General features: G+C 63.2%; 1 protein-coding gene across 4 annotated transcripts in view; it reads right to left on the reverse strand.

Moving 5' to 3' along the window:
• Positions 1-23,335, reverse strand: part of HS6ST1 (heparan sulfate 6-O-sulfotransferase 1) — a 43,435-nt gene extending 20,100 nt beyond the window's left edge. For all 4 annotated transcript variants that reach the window (XM_060017008.1, XM_060017009.1, XM_060017007.1 and 1 more), the window contains exon 1: positions 22,499-23,335. In XM_060017008.1, the coding sequence (XP_059872991.1) occupies positions 22,499-23,025 (527 nt within the window). In that variant the 5' untranslated portion in view covers positions 23,026-23,335. The remainder of the gene's footprint in view (positions 1-22,498) is intronic.
• Between the last annotated feature and the right edge of the window lie 395 nt (positions 23,336-23,730).

Below are 23,730 nucleotides of genomic sequence, written 5' to 3' on the forward strand. Positions count from 1 at the left end.
CCTCCAGCCCAGCCAGAGGGAAGGAGAGGAGGGCCGCGAGGGAAGGAAACAGCCAGAACGAACTCATCTGCTCTCGCCAAGCGGGGGTAGGGGCACTGGGAGAACATGCGAGAGAGAGAGAGAGAGAGAGAGAGAGAGAGAGAGAGAGAGAGAGAGACAGAGACAGAGACAGAGAGAGAGAGAGAGAGAGAGAGAGAGAGAGAGAGAGAGAGACAGAGACAGAGAGAGAGAGAGAGAGAGAGAGAGAGAGAGGGAGAGGGAGAGAGAGAGACAGAGACAGAGAGAGAGAGAGAGAGAGAGAGAGGGAGGGAGAGGGAGAGGGAGAGGGAGAGGGAGGGAGGGAGGGAGGGAGGGAGAGAGGGAGGGAGGGAGACGGAAGCCGTCAGTCAAATATAAAAACCACAAGTAGCCCCATAGGCTTAAAAACAAAACAAAACAAAAAAACAAAGCAGTCGTTCAAAATCTTCCTACATGTTAGAACAAGAGACAGCACATACCTACCGGCACGTATGCCAAGATGACAGATGTTAACAAGCAGTGTGTCTAAGTAAAGCGCTAAAGTTTTACTACTATTTCAACTGCTTTGCAGGTTTGACATTTTTTCAAAATAAAAAGTGGGGGGGATAATTCCTACAAAAAAAATGTCTACCCAATTTTAAAAGAACAGATTATCAAACTCTCCTAGATAACAGCAAAGAAATGCACGTGCTCACCCCCAGCTCATTCTATGAGGCCAACGAAATCACACACACGAGAAGAAAGGAAAATTACAGCTCTTTTCATTCTCAATATAGACGTAAAAAACTGCAAACAGAAATCTTATCGAATCAAATCCAGTAGAGCCTATAAAAGATAAGACACCATGACCAAGTCAGGTGATCCCAGGTACGCAAGGATGGTTTAATGCGAGAAAATCCACGTATCTGATTCATCGCATCCACGGATTACAGACGTCCACAGATGTGTAAGAAGTGCTTGCTAAAATTAAATATTATTCATGACTGCAAGAGGATTCCCTTAACCTGATAAAGTATCCAAAAGAACCCAGAAGCAACACGGTCCTCGCGGGGAGGAGTCAGATGCATTTCCTCTAAGACAAGGAACGGGGCAAAGATGCCCACTCCCTGGGCCGTGACTCTCCACTCCTGCGATAAAATGACAGCAAGGACCCTGTCTGCCCACCTCGTCTCTGCTGAGCACCTGTGTGCAGGCACCGGGCTGGGGCTTCACCCTCAGAGCCTGGACGCGGGAGGGGGCTGCTTCGCACGCCCTGTGCTCTCTGCCGGGTCCCGGAGTGCCTGGCGTTAAGGGTCTGGGTGGCTCTTGGAGGGCTGAGGGTTCTGGGGGTTTGGGGCAGCCATGCAACCGTTGCAGCGGTAGCCTTACTGGCCTGCATCCTCCCTGTGCGGAGCCTCCTGGGGCCTGGGCCTTGGGCAGGGAGGGCCCCCGGCCCCAGGTGAGCTCCGCAGGTGCGTCAGCCAGAGTGCCCGCTTCTGAGTGAGCTCAGTGGGCTAGCTTCTGGTCCCCCGAGGGAGAGGCCCTGGCTGCATGACCTGGGGTCTCCAGAGGCCGATGCCCCGTCTGGAGCAAGTGGATTGGCAGTGCCCACATGGTGGCAGGATGGGGGCCACGCCTCTCCAAGCCTGCTTCCTGCTTCCTTAATCAGCTGGCCCCTTCTCCGTCTGTGGGAGATGCGGGTGTGCTCAGGGAACAGAGCAGGCCCCTGGACAGACCCGGAGGGGAACAGCCCCTGCAAGGATGAGTTCTAACAGCTCTGCCCCGAGTGCAAAAGGCCCTGGGCCCAGACAGAGCCTGCTCACGCTTCATCGACCTCCTTGACCCCAGGGTGGCCGCGGGGAGAGGGTCTGGCCCAGGAGAAGGCCTCTGCGTGCCCGGCAGAGGAGCCCGGGCCTGTCTGGGGTGGAGGGAGCCAGCTGGGGGAGGCTGAGCTGGGCAGCGGTGAGCAGAAAGGCCTGGACAGCAAGAGCTGGGGCAGGAGGCCAGTGGCCGGGGCTGAGGAAGCACCAGGTCCTCCCACTGTCACGGGGACCAACTTGGGTGAAAGGGGTGTGACCTGAGAGGGGCCACGCCCAGCCACCCACGCCCGTCCTTTCCCGGAGCCCAAGCCTGGCAGGACAGTGGCTTGGACGGGATCCCGGCCCATCGTGCACTACACACTCAGGCCTGGCATTCGAGGTAGGGACACCCACGCCACATGCAGACGAGGAAGCAGCGGGCCCAGGCCTATACCAGCCTGGACACAGAAACACTCAGGGCTCGAGCCTTGTGCTCAAGGGGAAAGTGTGCTCGGTGCCCAGGAGCTCAGGGACCTGCTTGCCAGGAGAAGCCGGCTCTCCAGGCCTGGCTGATGGGAGACGACGGGGAAGGATGCCAGCGTCCAGGCGAGCACCCTATCCCTGGGGGAACGCTGACAGTCTAACTGGGAAGCCCGGGCATGACGCCAACGTGAACGGGCAGCACCAGCACATGAGGCCAGAGCTCTCCTGGCTGTAGGCGCTGAGCAGAAGCCCGGGCTGTCCTGCAAGGGGTGTCCCGGCGCTCAGGTGGGGACAGCGGTGCCCTGAAGCAGGGGAGCGGCGATGGGGAAGTGAGTAGGGCCCTACGCTCGGGGCGCTCTGCGGGCTGCAGGCCAGGGCACGAGGTGTGACTCACTGGGAGCACGGGGGCGGAGTGGGGGGGCCCGGCAGGGTACAGTCAGCTGGCAGGCTCCATCTTGAAAAGACGGCCTGATTCACATGGGAGGATGCCCGAGACGCAGGAGATCCCGAGAAAGGCCACGCAAGGAGCTGCGGCTGGGCCTCTGCCTGGTCACTAGGCTCCTCTCCTGGGGCAGCAGACAGGCCCCAGCCCCGACAGGCTGCTGCGCCTCCCACTGCGGCAGCAGGCAGAACCTGCGGGGCCCCCCTCCCGGCTCAGAGGCGGGGCGTGGCCAGTGTGCAGGAACCTGGGGGAGGGAGGGGCAGTAGCCCAGGCTTTGTACCTCGGGACCCTGACTGTGGGGCGTCACCCCCCTCAGGGCATCTCTAGGCAAGTCCAAGGGGCTGCAGCACAGGGTTATCCCCCCACTGGAGGGCAGGCCCCCAGACACACAGGGTCATGCCAACGTTCCCACCTGGACACATCTGTCTCCCCAAGGTTCAGGGAGGGCAAAACCCATGGCCAGGGCCTGTCTGTGGGGTTCCTGGTGGGCCTGGCCCGCTGGGAGCTCAGGGCGGGTCTATGGAGAGCCACCCCACTGCTGCGGACCCCTGCCCCTGGCACAGCGGAACCTGGGCCCACCCCAGCCCGGGTCCCCCCAGCACGTCCGAGGGACTCTGGAGGCCCTTCGAGTTATCTGGAGACACAGGCCCTTTTCGGGACCGAGGTCCCCGCGCCATTGGAGCCCACTTAGCCCCTCAGCACCACCTTGGGAGCAAGGGCTGACAGGTCAGGGGAGGACCGCATGCCTGCCACGACCAGGTGTGGCCCATGGCTGCCCGCTGCATGCCAGGTCCCCGGGGGAGGGGGCTCCCTTAGGGGTCTGAGTCCAGGCTGGCCTCCCTCCTGTCTGGCCCCACGTGCTTCACCCACTGTGACAGAGCCTGCCCCTCCCTCCCACTCCTGCTCTGACCCGCTCCTGCTGCAAAGGGGTCCTGGAGGCCACCCTGGGGGTACCCAGGCCCACGTCTGGGGTCCTGTGTGTGGCTACAGGCCCCTCAGCTGGGCAGGACCTGAAAGCTTCTGTCTCAGGGACGCCGGTGGAGCTGCTCCCCTGCTCAGCAACCCTCCAGGCTGTGCTCTCCTGTCCCAACAGCCAAGCCCTCGGCGTGGGCAGGGGCCCCCAGGCGGACCAGGCACTCCCGTGCCCAACTGCGCGCCCGCCCCCTTGCCGAGGAGCGCTGCTCCCCAGTCCTGCTCCGGGGAACCTCCTCCTCTCCTTTTTCCCCTTGGACCCTCTCCACCCTGGCCCACCTCTCAACCATGGCATGGCACACAACATGGGGCTATTCTCCTCTCCTGGCCTGTCTCCCACTAGCCTGGCCCGTCTGCCCAGGTGTCCAGGGCCGGCACAGGGCCTGAGTGAGGACTCAGAGAGCAACTCGGGCTCTGAGGCTGGGAACGAAACTGACCAGGGAGCGTGACGCTCACCCCCTGAGACGTCCAGCAAAAGCAGTCCGTGGTGGTAACCTCGGCCACCATCGCCCACCCACCGGGCAACTTTCTGGCACAGAGTGGGGAGGTCAGGAGAGCAGCTTCCGGACTTCCCAGAAACTGCGGCTCCGCGACCCCTAGACAGGAAGGGGCCCTCCAGGTTGAAGGAGCAGCTGCAGTCGCAAACCATGGGCCCCAAGAGTCCTGGAGATGGACTCCCTACTGGCTGAGGCCACCCCTTGGGGTATGTGCGGCCCGCATGGAGAAGCAGGGCGGGCCTGGGCGTGGATGGTACCCCCAGGACCCAGAAGAGGAAGGCGCTGCAAGATGGGGTTTGAGTGCGTCCTGGAGGGCAGGACCAAGCCCCACCCCTTCTGTACCCCAGGGCCGATCCTGCCCGGGACTCTGGGCTGAGGCGTGAGGGTACACGAGGAGGGGGCCTCACTGCCAGGCCCCAGGAGGACTCAGAAGTCGGGACACACGCATCTAAAACTTCTCACAAGGAAGAAGAAAAACATGGCCCGAACTGTGTCTGGAGAGTGAGCCGCAGGGCCGTGGCCTCCAGCCCTCCAGGGCGCTGCCGCGGCCCTTCCTGCCGGATGAGAAGGCTTCCCACTGCGCGTCCAGGGCCCTGGCTGCTGAGGGATGGCTTCAGAGGCAAAGGCCCCTGCACCGTCCCTGACGTGACACCAATCTTGGTGGGAATCAGGAAACAGGAACGTGAAGGCGACAAGCCTGCAAGTGGCGCCAGCTGGGCCGTAAATATCCTGCCTGTCGCCCAGAGCCCTGCGCCCGGGAGAGGAGCGGTAAGTCTACAACAGCCTGAGACCCGGGAGCCTCCAGACGACCCCGTGCAGGGATCCTTCATAAACTCCGGGTGCCCGAGGCCACGAGAGCTCGGCACATGCTCCCAGCACCCCCCGGCCCGGCCAGCGTAGGGCCCCGGGGGCGGCCTGGCACATAGAGCCCACGCGTGCACGGCGGCCTCAGGCAGCACAGACGTGGCTGCCTCCTGGCTGCCCACGGGGGGCTGAGGAATTAAAAACCAACCTGGGAAGTGCGAAGGGATTTGCGTGCCACGTAGGGCAGGAGTCTGTGGCCACGACGAGACCCAGTCAGTCTCCCAGCTGGCCTCGGACCACGAAAGGGCTACACTGAACGAGGCAGAAGCTGAACCGACCATGCTGGGATTCCCAGGCTGTGGGCCTGGCCCCGGTCGTGGGTCCATGCTGAGACCACCGCAGGGCCAAGCACACCATGCAGCTGCAGCTCTTCAGCTCAGCTCTGGAGCCAGTGCGGGGAGGGGGGAACTGCCCTCTCCTCTCTGCACCTATCCAGACCCTCTGCTGGACCCCTGCCCCAAACTCCACATAGCGCTGTCCCACACCCCAGCCTGCCCCATCTGCTGGGCCCACGGAATCTGAACTTGGCCTTGCCAGACTCCTCCCGAGACCCCAAGCAACTCCCGCCCCAGCGCTTCTGCACAACATTCCGGACCGCCCTGCCCTAGGCCGTGACAAGTCACCAACCAGAAAAGACGACGTGCTGGTACGGACGCGGAGAAACTGGAACCCTTATGTGCATTCTTGATGGGAACGTGAAGTAGGATGGCGGTGTCCTGAAGAAATTAGAACGTATAATTACCACGTGATTCAGCAATTCCACTTCTAGACAGATATCGAAAGAATGGAAAGCAGGGACGGGAACAGCTATTTGCAGGCCCATTCACAGCAATGTTATTCAAAGGAACAAGAGGTGGAAGTAACCCGAGTGTCCACTGAAGGATAAATGGAAAAGCAAAATGAGGTATATGCGTACGATGGCATGCTGTTCAGCCTGAAACAGGAAAGGAATTCTCTCACATGCTGCAGCACGGATGAACCTTGAGGACATAACGCTCAGGGAAACAAGCCAGTCACAGAAGGACAAATTCTGCATGAGTCCACTTATACGAGGTCCCTAGAGGAGCCAAATTCATAGAAGCAGAGAGCAAAAGGGTGGCTGTAATGCACTGGGTGGGAAGGCGTTTAAGGGGCAGAGTTTCAGCTGTGGGAGACGGAGAAGTTCTGGAGACGGATGGTGGTGACGGTTGCACAGCAATGTGAACGCACCCCATGCTACTGAGCTGTGCGCTTAAAAATGGCTAAAACGGTGAATTTTATGTTACGTACACGTTAGCACAATCAAAAAAAAAAAAAAAAAAAAAAAGGCTCTCCTACAATGGAGCGTCTGCAGCCAGCCCTGGGCAGAGCAAGTCTTGGGCAAAACCACAGCAGGCTTCTCAGGAAAGAAGGAGGCCCTCCTCTGGGTATAGCTGCTCCAGGGGACCCGCAGGGATGGGGTGACAAACAGAGCCTGCCCAGTCTAAACCGGCCCCCACCCCTCCCTCAGCTCTCTCGGGGGGTGGGGGTGGGGCGGTGACAGGACGAAAGACGAGACCAGGGCACCAGCCTCAGGCGTGACCCGGCCGAGAACCCTGCTTCTGTTCTTTGGCCAGACAGCAGGGGCGCAGAAAGCACCTGCCTTGCCTGGTGGGGACAGGGGCACACAGCCACCCCCCACACTCCACGCCAATGCTGGGGGCCCTAGCCCCAACCGCCCGTGAGGTGGGGCCCCAGAGGCTCACAGCACCCAGGCCTCTGCCCCGCCGGCCCCCCCCGCGCTCTCAACAAACACACGACGTCAAGGCGGCAAAGACCGTGAGCCCAGGCAACAGGGAAACCACTGGTGGTCTTTTTTAGGATTCCGATCTCTAACCTGGGACACGAGGGTGGACAGAAGGGACAGCGGGCAGTGCCCTCTCCTCCGGGGCCCTCTTTGGGCGCCAGGCACCCCAGCAGGCTGCGCTTCCCACCCCCAGGGGAATCGGAGAGAGCAGCACGGGCCCATTTTACAGATGGGGAAACCGAGGTATAGACTGGTCACACTTGCCCGGCCACAACACAGGGGGCCTGAGCTAGGCTGTCTCTGAAGGTCACGACCTACTCTGTACCAGGTCCTCTCAGCAAAGAGTCACGGTGGCCCAAGCCTGTCTTGAGGGACCCCGGTTGTCGGTGGGACGGAGTCCAACAGGGCGGGGGGGGCTATGGTGGACAGAAGCTCATGGCCTCTCACCCGCCCCCGGCCCTGCAAACACTGCCCATCTGCCAGGCAGAGGCTGGGGTGGGGGGCTCGGCCAGGGGTCCTGCTGGCCTCTTCCTATCCATACCCGACACCCAGGTTTCCCTTTCGGGGCCCAGGCCGGGGCAGCACAGGATGTCAGACCCCAGCCAGGTGAGCTCTGCCCAGCTCTGCCTGGCAAACGGACTCCAGGACCCCCTCCTTTCACACCTTCCACAAAATCGGGGGACTTCTCCAGGGACCCCCTCAAGGAAGATTTTGACCCAGAGTTCCCGCGGCTAATTCCAAGGCCTGCCCCTACCTCGTGTCCCGTGCTGTCACGCTTGTCCGAGAAACCAGGACTGCTGTCACTGTCATCAGCCAGGGTCCCCCCTCCTGGGAGGCCAGGAGGAAGAAGCCGGGGAGCCAAGGTCCAGCTGTCCAGGGAGTCTGGTCTTCCAGCCCATGACAGCCTTCTGCAAAGCCCAGGGCCCGGCCCTCCCGGCTCTCTGCGGGCAGGGGGCTGAGCGCTCAGCTCCAGGCTGCCCCCTGCCCGCACTTCTGCAACAGCAGCAAATTTCCCGTGAACATATGTCTCCTTGATGTCCTGGCTTGTTCGGAGGTGGCAGGGATGAAGGGGTGGCCCAGCCACAGGGTGGAAAAACCACTTGGCTCTTAAAGGGGGCTAGCGGGAAGGAATTTCACAGGGGGGGAAATGTCTCAAAGTGCCAACCACTTGTAAGGAAGAAAGGATTTTTGTTCCAGGACGTTTCTGGGTCACCACTGCCCTACAGCGCAAGCTGCTGCCGGGAGAGTGCGCGGGCGTGTGCCTGGGAACAGGTGGGGTGGCTGTGTGGCAGTGTGGGTGCGACCTGGGGTCAGCCCCGGGAGAGGCCCCCGGCCCCTCACCCCGCCCTCTCCCTGGGGAGGGGACCCCGTGTCCCTGAGGAAGTCCAGCCCCAGCCCGAGGCCGCCGCTCTGGGTGGTGGAGGATGGCCTGTGGCTGGCCTGACATGGAGCAGACAGCTCAGAAAAGGCCTCCAAACTAGAGCTGGGGCCAAGGCACGCTCCCCATGGCGGCGGCCTGTCAGCTTTACCCTGGTGGTGTGCACGGCAGGCGTTGGGGCAGGAGGGGCTGGGAGCCGGCTGGAGACTCAGCGGGCGTCGCACCAGGAGCTGCCAGTCGTGGGCACCGTCTGTGCACAGGACCGAGGTGGAGGTGCTCGTTCCCACCTCGGGGACACGTGTGCAGGTTCAAGGCCGTGGCCCTGCCCGCCAGAGCCTGGCCCCCACGGCATCCTCCGACACCAGTGGAAACCATGGCTGAGTGTGTCCTCGGGGCTCAGCTGGCCCCGGCCTCCCCAGCCAGAACCACTCAGAGGTCCCAGCTGGGCCTGAGGGCGGGGTGGGGCAGGGGGCAGAGTGCCAGCCCCTCCACGTGCCCACCATCCTCTCCCTGGATAAAGTCGAGCCCCAGTCGATCGGAAAACACTCCCACCTGACCCACGGAGGCAATCCTGTCTCTCAGGAACGCTCACCCAGCACCCGGGAACCCGGAGGGCTGCCAGACCGCACGGCCCCTCGCCGCGCACAGTGGGGCCGCAGCACGGAGGCTTCCAGCCGGGCCCGCACTCTAAGCTGGCGCTGCTGCTTCCGAGCGAGGCCTCCCCAGAGAGGCGCAAGAGGCCCCGTCTGGGCCCCATGACTCCCGGGCCAGCTCCCGAGCTACGGTATGTGCTTCTGTTGTAGGAAGAAAGAACGGAAGGCAAATATTTAAAAAATAGTTTTCAGCTCTGGCACTAAATTTTCCACAACCCTGAGCTTCCTTTTTGCTGCACATGGGACCGACCGGGCTGCCTCTGGGCGCCCTCTGACTCTGCCAGGATGCTAGCTGCATTCCTGGGATGGCCCTCCCTCAGTAAGTCGCTGCTCCCTGGGGCAGGACTGGCGCCCCACCAGAGCACCGCCCCCCCCGAGGACTGGCTCCAGAATGATAACTGCCAAGCAGCTGTAGCCAGGGGTGTGCGTGGTACAGACGGGGCTCCAGGACACTCGGGTCTGCTGCCTGAGCCACGGGACCTCTGGAGAGTCGCCTGACCTCTCCGTACCTCTGCTTCCCCACCGGTAACAGGAGAGGAGTGGAGCCACCTCTCGGCACACCTGGGACAGTACCTGTGCCCCCTGGTCCCCGCAAGCCAGGGCCAAGTACCCAGAGGCCGGCAGAGTGACTGGGGGTCCAGGGTGCACCGAGACTGGGGCAGAGCAGGGTGTGTGTGAAGGGACCCCGACCTGATGTCGCTTGGAGAAAACCAGAGTGAGGCCTGGCCGACGGATGGTAGATTCGCCGCCCGAGGGGCCAAGGCCCTTACACTGCCCCGGGAGCTCGACAGGGGCTGCAAGTACAACCCAAGGGAGACGCCGGATGCCGCGACCCCCCGGCCTTCCCACACCTGGCTGCCCGTCAGATACAGCTGGGCACCCGTTGCAGACACGGCTGGGCGGCCCTGGAAGGGAGGGCTGGGGGCCAGGATTGAGGGCTCCATCAAAACCCACTAAAGGAATTTAAAAAGACTCAGAGGGGTCCACGCACAGAGCCCCGGGCGGGCAAGGCTGGGGTCTTCTGCGCTAGCGCAGCGGGCAAGAGCTGCGGGCCCCCCAGGCTCAGGCTCGTGCGCCAGCTCTGTGGCCAGCGCCAGCGGGGCCTCTGAGTGGTTCTGGCTGGGGAGGCCGGGGCCAGCTGAGCCCCGAGGACACACTCTGCCACGGCCTTGAATCTGGGGGAGGCCAGCGACCAAGCGCCACACACGGCGCAGGCCACCGCCCCCAGCTCCGCGCTGACACACCGACCCTCCGAAGGGCACTTCCTCTGGCAGAAACAGCTCACGTGATGCGCCGCCGCACGGCTCTGCAGGAGGCCGCCACCCCCGCCCGCCAGCCCGTCTCCGGCCCACACTGGGGCCAGTCAGCGCCCCCAGCAGCTCCGGGACGGCCCCTCCACGGCCGGCACCACCTCAGGCCTCCGCTGGCCTGATCAGCAGAGGGACAGGTGACCAAAGACAGCAGGGCTCAGGCTGGGGCTCCCTCAGCCTTGCCGGGCGAGCACGGCCCCCGCCCCGCTGCCTGGGGGGTCCCTCGGCCCGTGGGGAGCTGTGTCAACTCCCCTGCGCCCAGAGAGGGTCTCGTGGGAAGCGCTGGCCCTGAGGACGGCTACTGTGGGGTGAGGGGCCCAAGGCGCCAGCTGTCAGCCTCGGCGGCTCGGGTGGGCAAGGGGGCGAGGGGCCTCATCCGCGCGTGTCCTGGGCCTCTGCGGGCCCGGCGGGCATTCCGTGCCCCGTGGCGAGTCCCGCCTGACGCCTGCCGGGCCCCCTTTCGAGCCGATGCTTGAGGACAGGGGCCTGCTCCTGCCCGGGGGAGGCCGCCACCAATCCCGCTGCCTGCCTTTGACCCACTTGGCTGAAACGTGACTGCCTCCGATTTGATAAAAACGATGTTTCCCGCTGGGCGCTCTGCCAGCCAAGCTTCCAGGAAGCAGAGGAACAGAGCTCTCCTCCCAGGCCTGGGCTTTCTGACTGCGGGATGCTGGTTTGAAAGCAGGGCTCGGGAGGCCCTCAACTTCTGCAGGGTCCGCGCCGTGGGCCACCAAGCAGCCTCCCGTCTGGACCTGCCTGAGCAAAACACCGTGCCCGGACCTGCTCGCCTGCCGACCCGCTCGCTGAGGGGACGGAGGGTGCTGGCATGTGCCCGAGCTGCGGCCTCTCCCGCGGGACACAGGTGCAGTGGCTAGGGGAAGAGCACCGTGGCAAGGCCGTGAGGCTGGGCAGGCGAGGCTGTGGCGCCCCGGGCAGGCGGGAAGTGTGCTCTCACGCCACGGCCCACCTGCCTCCCAGCTCCGCGCCTGCCCAGCGGGGCCCCTCCTCACAGGTGACATCAGAAACCTCCGAACCCCTGGGAGACCAACTGCTCCGCCTGCCCTAGTTCCACCTGCCTCGATCCCCTCCCCCCAGGGGAGTGACACGTCAGGCCTAATGGCTCGGCTGTTTCCGGCGGGCGGCCACTCACGCAGCAGGGCCCCAAGGAGGAGGGGGTGGGTGGTCACTCGGGGCCTCCCCCGGGACCCTGTACCACCTCGTGCTGCTGGGAAAGCCCACCCTTCAGGCAGCCACGACACCCTCCCGCGCAGGCAGGCAGCGTGGCGAGCTTGAACCCTACGCCCGGGTGACACCTGGCTCTCCCCTCCTGGGGGACCCTGCACGCTCCCTGTCATGGGGAGGCCTTAACACGAAGCCCTGGGACCACAGGCCAAGTATGAATCCCAGCTCTGCCACGTGTGACCGTGGCGACAAGTCACTTAGGCTCTCGCAGCCTCGGTTTCCTCCTCTGCCCAGCGGGGCCCTGACAGTGAGGTGGGAGTGAGGAAGGCCTGGCACCTGGTGTGGCTGTCGGTCACGGCCACTCATTGTTCCCAGACTGTGTCCTCCGGGCAAGGACACCTGCTCACCCCACCCCCAGCACGGTGCACAGCACCCTGTAAGTGGGGCGCACGGAGATCGGAGCCTTCCCCAGCTCCTCTCTCCCCGGCCGTGGTCAGGTTCCCTAACAGGGAACGTGACCCAGGACTCGCAGAAAACCCTCGCTGCTCTGGGACGACACCTGACCCCACTTCCTGTCGCACTGATGCAAACACAGAACCTGTGTTTGCAGGTCCTCGTTTTCCAAGGACACCAGCACTCCAGGGAAGTAAATATTTACACGTGAGCCTTGAAAGCTCGTAAGGCAGAGGGGCGATGCTCACCCACTGCTCAAGGGCCACAAACGCGTGCTGTGTTTGTTCCTGGGGCCCTGGGAAGCCTGGCAGGAGCTAACTCTCAGATGGCTGGGGATTCACGGGTCACCCCTCCCAGGCCGGGTCAGGGAGGTGGTCTAGGGGCAAACGCTGCAAATATGGGGCCAAGTGGGGCCTGGCGGGGGCGGGGGTTTGCTGCGTTCCAAGGGTGCCCTGCCCCCACGTGCCTTTCCAGGAGGATGCAGGAAGCTGGGTTCCAGAGGAGGGCCGTGCAGGGGTAAGCCCTGGGGGGTGACTGCTGCAGGTGGGGGACCAGGCACCCGGCTGGGGCGTGACACACACAGGCAGGCCTCACTCTGGGAAAGCCCTGCCCAGATTTCCATCAGGAGGGGAAGGGAGGGCCCGTGACTTTACGGCAGTGGGCTGCAGGCTCCGGTTTTCGCTGCAGGATCCTTTCTTCCAACTCAACAAGCCAGGGCTGATGGGAGTGCGATGCAGCAGGGGGCCTGCCTACTTGTCTGGCTTTCTGAGCTTGTGCGGTTGCTGCCCTGGGCACTGCTCAGGGCTTCTGAGGAAGGCCCTGGGGGCGCTCCTGCTGCAGGGAGGATGGCCGGGCAGCTGGCCACCTGTCCGCTCATCCAACCTTCCGGGCCTCTGGCTGATCCCCCAGCACAAGGGCGTCCAGAGGGGTTCAGAAGTCAGCAGGCACGCTCCCGTTCCCCCCTGCATGTGCACTTGGCTGAAGGGCAAGGGCATGCCTGGCCCACCCAGCCCGTCCCAGTACAGGCGCCGGTAAACCAAACGTCCAGACCCACAGGCAGGGGAAGGACAGTCAAGAGGAGTTGCCTGCCAAGCACACCGCGCACAGAACTTCATAGCAGGATACACGGAGAGGACAAGCCACTTCTCGGGGATAAGCTGCCCAAAGACGTGAGCAGGTAGGTAAGCAGCTGGAGGAAACTTCGGCAGCCAGTAACCACACGACAGGATGCCCGTCTCACCCAGTCAGGGGAAAAGAAACATGTGCTAAGACCACAGCGGACCAGCTCATGGCTGCTGGCTCGGCAGAAACGGCAGCACCTGACAGGCCACATGGTGGGGACCTCAGGCATGGCTGGGGCGGGTGTGTGTGTGTGTGTGTGTCTGTCTGTGTGTGTCTGTGCCAGTGGAGCCTGTCTGGAGAGCTCTGGCAGAGCTGAGGATGGGCAAGCCCGGTCACTATCACCTGGTCTGTGAAACATGCCTCCCCGTCTGCTCTCAGAACAAAGCCCAGGAAGAAAGATGTGTCTAGACAAACCCAGCAGTCAATGAATTAAACATGTGTGTCACGGACCAACACAGATAAATCTCAACAGCAAGGCCTAGCGAAGGAAGCGAGGAGTAGAAGGTCAAGTACAGTGTGTAACACCCAACGGTGCTGGGTGCTGTTCAAGGGATACACGTGTTGGCAGTGAGTGAAAGTATAAAAGAGGACGCAAGGAACGCAGTGGTGGGGAGGGGGAGGGGCGAGGTGCCGGGGGCTCAGCTCACGGCGAGCACCACGTGAGCACACGAGCCTGCCTGCCGCTCCCCTCCCGTCGGTGCCCGTGGGTGGGTGACCGCAGCCCAGGGCCGGGGCAGACGGGGGCCCAGGGAGGAGAGGAGTAAGGCTGTGGGACCCACCTGGCCTTGCTGCCCTTCCCTTCCTCACCACTGACTTCCTCTTGGTTGGGTCTCCAGGTCCTCAGAGGGGGAGGCGGACAAGCTGCCCGCACAGCAGGACCAACCTGCACTGTCCCCACGGGCCCTGATTACAGGAAGGCAGGGGCCTTCTGCAGATCCAGGGAGCGAACGAGCCCGGGAGGGGCCTTCTGCAGATCCAGGGAGCGAACGAGCCCTTCTGTCAAGTGGGCACAGGCGGGAAGGAACGAGGGTCCCCAGTGCCACAGCCTGGGGTGAGCAGAAGACCCCCATGGCCGCAACACAGCACACCCCAGGCCATCATGTTGGAAGGCCAGTGACACTTGTGGACGTCACTGGCCTCCCAGCTAAGTGCCTAGACTTCAGCTGCTGCCAGGGAAGTGCCCTGCTGACCCCTGAGCTGACCAACTCAAAGTGGGGACAGAAGTCGAGCTCCCAGCTGGCTCTGAAGGGCTCTGCCCTGTCTCCGGAGACAGGGGAGGCACTGTAGCCTCTTGTAAAAAAAAAAAAAGAGTGCCCAGCAACAAGGCATAACTGCAAGCTCCCACCTATGAGACAGGCGCTGTCCCCACGCCCACTTCACAAATGGGAAAACCGAGGCCCACGAGTCACAGAGCTCGCAGGTGGCAGAAGCGGGATTCAACCCGGCTGGTGCGGCTCCACATCTGGGCCCCCGCCCCTGCTCTGCCGCCACCCCTGGTACAGAGACAGCAGGGCCTGGCCGCCCACCGCTTCTGCTCCCTCACTGCTGGCCGGCCCAGAGATGACCTCTGTCCTCCCTTGTCATCGAGGGTGGAGAGAACCTTACCGAGCTGACCACCTGCCGGGGTCCGGCACGTCCCCCGAGTCCTCCCACGGCTCTACAAGGCAGGTCGAGAAAATGTGGCTCAGGGTATCACGCGTATACAGGTGGGGCGCATCAGGGAACAGGGAACCCAGACGGGGGCTGGCTCAGGAGCTCAGGTGTCCACCCTGGAGCATCAGGCCTGCAGAGAGGCTGGGGCCCCAGCTCCGGCCTGTGACCAAGGTGGGGGGGTCCCCCGCACCACTGACTTCCTTCAACTCTGCAGCTTTGTAAACAATTAACTCCAGAGTTTTCATTTCTCTAGTTCCTACCGTTCCAGATGATTACTGATTTGCTCTGATGCCCCACCCCCTACCCCGACCCCGGGGCCTTTTACCCACGTAACAGAGGCTCATGGGCGGCCGGGAGGCCAGACTCTCTCACAGTGCTCCAGGCCATCCCCCCGCCCCACTCTGCGCTGAGGGAAGCTGCTGACAGCTGCCCCCATACAGGTGAGGACCGGGCCCCACCCCTGGGCAGTGAGGCCGGCGCTCACCCCTGGACTGCAGAATTCTACGGGGTTACGACGAGTGGCCACGGCTCCAACAGGACACGGACACAAACTGGGGCCGGAGGGCCCAGGAAGTCACAGGAGGTCATGGGTCACAGGACACTGGGCTCCTCCACAGAACCAAATGACAAGCTCCATACACCCATTGTAGAGATGGGGAAACTGAGGCTCAGAGGGCTGTTTCTCTGTGCCCACGAGACCCACTGGCTCCAGACACGAGGTGAGAGAGGCTGCCGGGGCTCCTCTCTCCTCCTCTGGTTCCCAGTCGGGCCTGCTGGGGCCCAGAGCTGCTGCCTGGGCTTCTCGGAAGGAACCCAAGAGGCCAAGTCCCCACGCGCCTCCGCCCTGCCCCGGAGCCTGAGCCCCGGGCACCCAGAGGGCCCAGGAGCTCCTGTGCAGGGCTTGCAGAACTCGGGGTATGTCGGTCCCTGCAGGCAGCCCCTGGTAAGCCAAGGCCCCAGAGCCTGGGTGCTCGGCTGAGCGAGTGAACAGACCAACAGCTAGGGCGGGGCGGGGCCTCCAAACAGTCCAGCTGTCCCGGATGAGCCTCGAGAGACACGGACGCAGACAGCGCTGCAGGGAAAGGCCGCCGGCCAGCCGCGGGGCTGCGTGTCCTCAGCAAAGCTGCCAGCACCCACGGAGCCGGCTGGGGGCCTGGCCGGGGGCCTCGCTGGCAGTGGGATAGCAGGGCTGCCCTGGCTGGTTTCTGCTCCCCCGTCAAGGAACAGAGACCCCAGGTCTAAACCAAGGCTGGGGTAGGATGTGTGCGGTCTCCAGTGGCTGGACGCCTCCTCCATGGCCGCCCCCCCGCCCCGCTGACCCTGATGCCCTCCAACAGTGCCCACCCGGGTCAGGCAGCCTGGGAGCAGCTTGTTAGCTCTCCGGTGTGTGGATGTGGCCACGCAATGCTTTTCCAAAATAACAGGGCCTGGAAGCTGGGGACTTGGGACAACACCACACCAGGAAGGGGACATTTTACCAGGAAGGGGAGGAACAGAGAGATAAGGCCACAAGTCCCACAGCCAGAAAGTGACAGGCCTGCCTTCGGGGACAGACTGGACATCCTGGCCTCCGGGAGAGCCCTTGTCCACGCACACTGCCCCCCTGTCCCCACTGCCCTCTTGTTACCATTTGTCCCTGTGACTGGCCGCGGGTCTCAGACGACGCGAGTCACCGTGGTTCCAGAGCGCTGCTTCCTGTCTCTACTCCTACGGATCCGGCAAAACCCCACGCGGAGGTGCCTCTTCCAAATCCCTCTGATGCCACAGGTCACACCTCCTGCCGTCACCACTCGCGTGCCTGCCTGTTTCTGTGCTTAGGACCTTTTTTCTGCATAACATCCTCCCCACGCCCCAAAAAAAACAACCCCAAACCAAACTGACAGCAAAAATGTAACAGGAAGAGAAACAGCCGCTGAGTTCTGGAAAAGGCAGGAGTAAGAGTGTTGAGAGATGGAGACCCTGCAAATGCGCCTGCCTACCTGCGAGTGCCGGCCACCGAGGCCAAAGGACGGGCCCGAGGACGAGAGCGGGTCGGCCACGAGACGCATCCACACGGCTGTAAGTGCCCACCAGGGAGACCCCCTGTCAGACGTGCCCCCTTCCCTTCCCGTCCTCCCCGCAGACCAGCTGAATCACGTCCTGGCCTGAATTCCACAGCCCTTCCGGCAGGGCTGGGGGTGGGGCTGGCAGCTGCAGGACCAGGACCACCTGAGAAGGACCCGGTCACCCAGGAGAGGCGGCAGGAGGCGCCGGCCCCGCTGTGCCGGCAGCCCCCGAGCCTCGCCCGCTCTGGGCTGTCAGCAGCGCCGACGCCCCCCACAGCCCCTCCTGCGCTGCCCTGCTAGAGCCAGGAGGGTGTGGCCTGAGTCCCGTCTTGCTACCGCAGGGGCGAAGACTGCCAGATGTTCTCCAATACACCGACTACCCAGATCTGCACGTGAAACCGCCTGTGTCTGCCCAAGGTCTCGGGAGCCCTTCTGCCCCAGGCGGGACAGACGCGACGGCTGGTGGCTGGTGGCGGTTCTCACCGAGGTTGGTCTTCCCAGCTGGGGGCACCAAGGGGGAGGGCACACGGGCCATAGGACAGACAGACGTCAGGATATCAGCTTCCTAACTTTTCTGGGCCTTGACCTCCTTGAGGGGAAAACGGGGACAACTACCACACGTGCTTTGTGGAAGCAGGGAGGGGGAAATGAGACAGCCCATTCCAAGCACCCGCGGAGCGCTCAGGGGACAAGAGCCAACCTCCCGTCTGCACCCTTCCCTTTGTGACCCTGGCTCTCCCAACTCAGGCCCCCACGGCCACTCACCCCTCCCCTTTGGCCCCAGATGGCAGAGAACTGCACCTCCGCTCTGGGCAGGGGAGAAATGCACACATCTGTGACCAGACGGGCCGGCATTCAGGGTGGCTGGGTACAGCCCTGTCCACCCCCTCCAAAGTGACGGGCCACCCTCCAGGGTGCACTTGTCAGGCGGGACTTCTCAATAAAAACCAGATACAGACAGTTGGCTCACCGAAGAAAGGAAACTCTTTAAACCCAGAACAATATTGAATACGAACGAGGTGAGTACTCAAATACCATACTTGGTTACAAAACAAGGTGTAAAGTAATTTAATATTTACATTGAGAGCATTTAAACATTCAGACCATCCCACTCAGAAATTCCACACCTAGGAATTTCCAAAGGAAGACAGGGGTATGCAAAAATACTTTATGTACGAGGATGTCCACTGTACCGTTACTTACAGGAACCAGGAATGGGAGATCTGCACATTCAACACCAGAGGAGAACCAACCATGGTGCACCCAGAGGCGAGTCACCTGTAGCCACTAAATTACTGTTTTTAATGCCACAGAATAACATCTGTAGACAGTTTACGTTATAGCGCCAATTATAATAAAAAGAAAAGGTACGCACAGAGAGTACAGTAACTTTCCTTTTTTATACTTTACTGCCGATTATCTACTACAGTCATTACATCATAAAAAAAACGGAAAGAATATGAAACGAAAAGACTCAGGGTCCCTTAAGGATGACAAAGCCAGGTCCCCGCTGATGGCCTGCCACTCTCCCAGGGCAGCAGCCAAACCTCTCAGTCCTGCCACTGAGAAAGAGACCCTGACTGATTCCACGAAGACCAGGGGCTTCACCAGCCCCCGGGCCCCAGGGCTGGGAGCTGCACCCACCGGGAAGGCTCTCTGACCCGGGGGCACACAAGCCCCTGCACCGTGTCCAGCCCACTCTGCAGTGCCCCGGGCTTTACAAGGGAAGCGCCTAGGAGGACAGGAAGCCCTGGTCTTGTAAGTTCTGCGGTGCTTTGAGGAGAACGTGCGCTGTACAGCCTGATGATTTCACAAACCAGGGCATCATTTAAACTGATCGCCGGTAAGTCATTTGAAAGTTTGTCTTCTCACGCGTTTGCTTAAAAAGAAGAGGTTTTTTGGTTGTTTGTTCCTGCTTAAAGAAAATCTAACTCTGAGTTTCTTGACCTTAGATTCCTTCCGTCTCAACCCAAGACCTCTCCGGGTGATTCCTTCAGGTGGCCGGGCCCTGTTCACTGGTCCCTGTCATGTGCTCTGGGTAACATCTGCCCCACTGCAGGCAGATGAAGGTTTTGTCCCTTAGTTGCACGTAAGGATGCGACTGTGAAGCCAAGTTGTCCGGTGCCATAGGGATGCTCCAGGCTAACCTGGGCCCCCTGGCTGGGCCCACTGAGAAGCCCCTGAGGTTCTCTGGGACCAGCACTGCACTCAAGACTGTGTCCCTGAACCTGACTCACCACAGGACACATGGGGGAAGGGCACGCTGACTGCAGCTCCCGGAGAGGCTGCAGGACCAAGAGGTGAACGTTCTTGTTGGTGCCACATGTAGGCAGCACCTGTTCGGGCTCCGGCCAGTGCCAACATGCCATGGACATGCCAGGATGGCAGACGGAGAGTGGCCAAGGGCACCTAAGGCAACAGGGAGCTATCTGGGAAGGCTTCCTGAAGGAAGGGGCAGCAAAACTGGGGCTGAACGGACAGAAGCAGCTGGCTGCACCAGCGGATTTCTGAAACCAGACGGGACTCGGGATGGTGGAGGGAGGGTGTGCGACCAGAGTGAGGCTGCAGGACTGACACTAAGACTCCTTCCTCCTACAAGGAAGCACAGCCTCTGCCGGCTAAGATCAAGGATGCTGGGAGCCCACCTGCAGAGAGGACCCCATGAAGGTGGCCCGGGAGCCATACTCGGGTCCCAAATGCCCTCTGCGGCTTCAGATGAAGCCTACACGATTTTAGGGACGTTTCCAGGGCAACCGAGGCAAGACCCTAACCGTGTGTCCTCTTCCATCTCTTTCAGGCCGACGGGAAGAGGAAGGAGGGACATTTTGGACCTTAGGAGCACCATCCCGACCCTACGAGGTGAATGGCAGCGTGGGGCACGGGCACACTCTAACCAAAGTGGCCCTTGGCAACGGTCGGCCACCTGCCTGAGGCCAGGCCTCCCTGGGGGCCTTACAAGCATTCCTAGCAGATGCCAGCAGGTGTGGCAGCTCCCTTGCTGGGCACAGGACGAAACAGGGACCTGCCAGTGCTTTGCTCACACACCTGCTCCTCTGTTCCACACCAGGAAGCACTCACAGATGCTGCAAGTTCCAAACCATATTCCAGCAAAACGCTGGAAACCTGTCCATCTCCATTTGTCTCCTCGATGCGTGCCCATCTCAGAACTACCCCGGCTGACGTGGCTCACTTCCCCGCACCGCAGGCCCCAAAGCCCTGTGGACGCCAGCACCAAGAGCTGGGAGAGGCTCGGTGGAGAGATTCTAGAAGCATACCTCACAGCGGGAAGACATTCGCCCCCCCACCCCGACCCCCAAGCTGGCTGGCCCTGGGGACCGGAGAGGAGGAAAAAAGGGCTCTCGCCCAGGCCCAGCCCCCAAAGTACCATGTCACTCCTCAGTTCGCCAGCCAGGCGGCCGCTCCGACACCACAGGACCATGGGGAGGGCGGGAAGGAGGGCAAGGGCGACACCCGAGTCTCCTGAAACCAGGCACCACCCGACAGCAGGCATCCCATGGGGGCTGGGCACTGCCACCGTCCCTCTGGGTGCCGGGTCCCTGGGCAGATGGGGGAGCTGCCTCCTGAACCCCCAGCGCTCTGGCCCAGCCCGACTAGGGGAGCACACAGGCTTGTAAACACACAAAGCCAAGACTACCCTGGCCCCTCCAGGAAGCTCATTAAAAACGCCATCAACCTGGCGCCTGGACCAGAACTGAAGGGAGAGGCAGGGAGAGTGACACGGAAGGCCGGCAAGGCTCTGTCACCTGCCTGGTGGCACAGCCCACTCCTCGAGCGGACGGCAGAGGGCGGGCCTCCCGAGAACCCTGGAAACCCCTCCTCCACGGCCGGCAGCTGCTGAGCTCAGCAACTTCCCCACCGCAGCAGGACGGAGCCACGGCTGACCACGCATGCGGACCACGCGGACCACGCACGGAGTCTTCCACCCCTGCCACACGCACCCGCCCTCGTGCAGCACCCGGAGGCCCTGGCTGCTTCCCCGTTTCCTCCGTGCCTGTCTGTAGGGGCAGCGGGCCTTCTGCTCTGGTGGACAGACTCTGGAGAAGGGACGCCAGGGGCCCTTCACCCTGGTGACCCAAAGAGAAAATCAGCCTCGAGTGTCCTGGTGGCACACGAGGGTCAAGGCCACGTCTGCTGGCAAGCCTGACTCAGGCCCCTCGGCAGCGCCTAGAGCGAGGTCTGCACCCTCTCCCCTCCGGGCTCTCGCTACCTAATTGCCTTTGGCAGACAGGACCGTTTCGCCCTCCACACCCTGACTCCTGCAGGCAGAGAGGTGCCCACCTGGGCTTATGTGGGTTGCTTAGTGCCCAGTTCCAGGGGCTTGCAGCCCTGGTGGGCAGAGGATAGATGGGCAAGTGGCTGCAAGCCCCCAGGCCCAGCCCAGTCTAGCACAGAGTGGCAGGACCCCGGGGAGTGAGGGGGTGAGGGGATGGTACAAGGCCAGCAAAGTGCATCTATGCAGATCAGGCCAAGTGCTGGGCAGGAAGCGATGCTTCAAGGGCCCCTGGACAGGCCGACTGGTGGCCATGTAGCCTTAAGGCACCCAGCACATCACATCTCAGGCTGGGAGCTGCTGTTGGTGCGGGGACAGCCAAGGGAAAGTGGGAAGACACTCCCCCCCCCCGCCCCCGCAGCTCCATGGCCCCAATTTCCTAACCACCTGGGAAAGACAACAGTAGAAGGACTGAAAGGCCGAGCAGGGAGAGCTCCGAGCTGGCCAGATACCAAAGCTTCATCACCCAAACACACCGAGACCTTGCACCTTCGACCCAGGAGTGCTGATGAACTCAGCTACACGGGTCACACAGCTCCCCAACGCCCATCTTGCCCGTGAACGCACTCTTGAGGCAAACGAGGAAGATAAACAAAAGGCTGGCAAGAAGACCTCCTTTCTGGACCTTCCCAGCCCAGGCATCTCAGGGAGAAGGCCCCGCAGGGCACCCACGTGAACAGGAGAAAAAGGTTCCCAAGTTTAACCCTTGGAAACCCAGCACCGTGGGGAGAGAGAGAGTGTTTCTGGCTACAAAGCGCTTCCCTGGAGAGCTGTCCCCCAACAAAGGTCAGCCCTGTGCTCCCAACCTCCACAGTAATGGGGGCCCCAGGGAAGGCACCTGGCTGCATAGGCGCCCCCAGCCAGCTCAGCTCCCCGCAAGCTGCCCTAGGCCTCCGTCTGCTCTTCTTTCAGAGCGAGCCTGCGCCTGGTTCTGGCCCAACTCGCAGGGGCAGGCAGCACTGCCTTCTCCCTGCCCCCAGCCCCAGGGGACACTCGGGCCTTTGTTCTACCTGCACACTTGGGCACGGCAGAGCCAGCCCCCTTCCCTGGCAGCTCCTCCCCAGCCCTCTCGAGGCAGGCTGGCGGGCCGGGGGCCCTGCAGGTGCAGGGGGAGAGGCACCTCACTTCTCTCACTTCCGATTTGGGCGTGAGAGCGGCGCAGGAGAGCAAGCACTCCAGGTGGGTTACACTCGCACAGGAACCCGTCTTCCCGCCCGACGACACAGGCCAGCCTGGACCCAGAGCTGGGTCACGACAGGTGACGGGCCGCGGGCAGGGGACGGTGACCCCGGGAAGCCCAGGCTCCGCGCAGCCCGCCGGGTGGTGGGGAAAAGTAAAGAGGCACAGAGGAGGAGGTGAGAGCGGGATTCGAGCGGCGGGCCGCGGCGGACCAACTGGGGGCTCGGACGCCCTGAGATCAGGAGGAGGTCCAGAAGGGCCGCGGCGAGTGGGGTCCCCAAGAGGGCAGGAGAAGAGGGCAGGGAGCGAGGGTGGGCGCAGGTCCCCCCGGCGAGGGCCGGGCCCGGGGGAGCGGCCGCGAGCAGGCGCCCCGCCGTCCCGGGCCGACAGCGCGGCCGGCTGCGGGCGCTCACCTGGGCGTGCGCAGCGCGGCGGGGTCGCGGCGGTCCAGCACGCCGGGCACGCAGTTGGTGAGCTCGGTCCAGTCGGCGTGCAGCCCGCAGCTCCAGCCCGTGGAGAAGCGGGAGAAGAGCCAGGTCTCGCGACGGTTGGGCCGGTAGCAGGTGCACTTTTTCTGGCCGGGCCGGCAGTCGCAGGGCACCTCGAGGCGCACGTTCTGCACGAGGTGGCGGCCGAAGGTGGTGCCGCCCGTTTTCTGGATGTGCAGGAAGACGATCACGTCGTCGCCCTTCATGTCGAAGTGCAGCGAGCGCTCCAGCTCGCGCACCGGGAAGTAGTACTTCTTCTCGTAGTGCGGGTCGGGCGTGGGGAAGAGATCCAGGTCGTCGGGCGGCGCGCGGCCGCCGGGCGCGCCCAGGCTCAGTCCCGGGCCCGCGTACTGGTAGAGGATGAGCATAAAGCACGCCGAGCCCGCCACCACCAGCACGAACTTGCTGGCGCGCTCAACCATGGTCCTGCCGCCGGCGCGCCGCCGCCGCATGTGTCACCATCGCCGGCGGCCCGGGCGCGGGGCGCGGGGCCTGGAGAGCGGGGGGCACGGGCGCAGCTGCCTCCGCCGCCGCCGCCGCCGCCGCCGCCCGCGCTCCGGCCCGGCTACTCGGCACCCAGGCCGCCCGCAGCGGCGCGGGCCCCGGCCCTGCGCGGCGCCATGGCTGCTCCTCGCCCGGGCCCCGCTCCGCGGCCCGATCCCGGCTCAGCTCCGGATCGGCTCCGGCCCGGTCCGCTCCCCCTGCGGCCCCTCGCCCGCCGGTCAACTCCGCTCCGCGCCGCGCCGAGAACGCTCTGCGCCGCCCCGCGCGCCGCCGCGTCTCCGCAGTCTGCCGCCGCCCCGCCCCGGCCCGCCCCCGGCCCGCCCCCGCCGCGCCTCTTGCCGTCGCCGCCCGCGTCGATCCGCGGCCCCGCCCCCAGAGCCCCGGGGCTGCAGGCCGGTACCTGGTCCCCGGACGCCGGTCTCCGGCCTTGAGGAGGCCGCTCCGAGGCGGGCAGCGAGGACTGGGAACTGACCTCTGTCCTCAGAGGCGTGGGGAGAGACTGGAGAAACGTGTAGTGGGGCGCGGACGGCCCTTCTGTGCTGGAGGGGCTCGCGGCGGCGGGTGCCTTGGAGCCTGGGTTCCCTTCCCTGCTTCACGGGAGGGAAAGCCTTGGCTTTGCACGCTGGGCACTCTGAAGATCCGAACGCGAGGGG

The sequence above is a fragment of the Delphinus delphis genome, chromosome 7 (assembly GCF_949987515.2).
Source record: "Delphinus delphis chromosome 7, mDelDel1.2, whole genome shotgun sequence".
Lineage (NCBI taxonomy): Eukaryota > Metazoa > Chordata > Mammalia > Artiodactyla > Delphinidae > Delphinus > Delphinus delphis.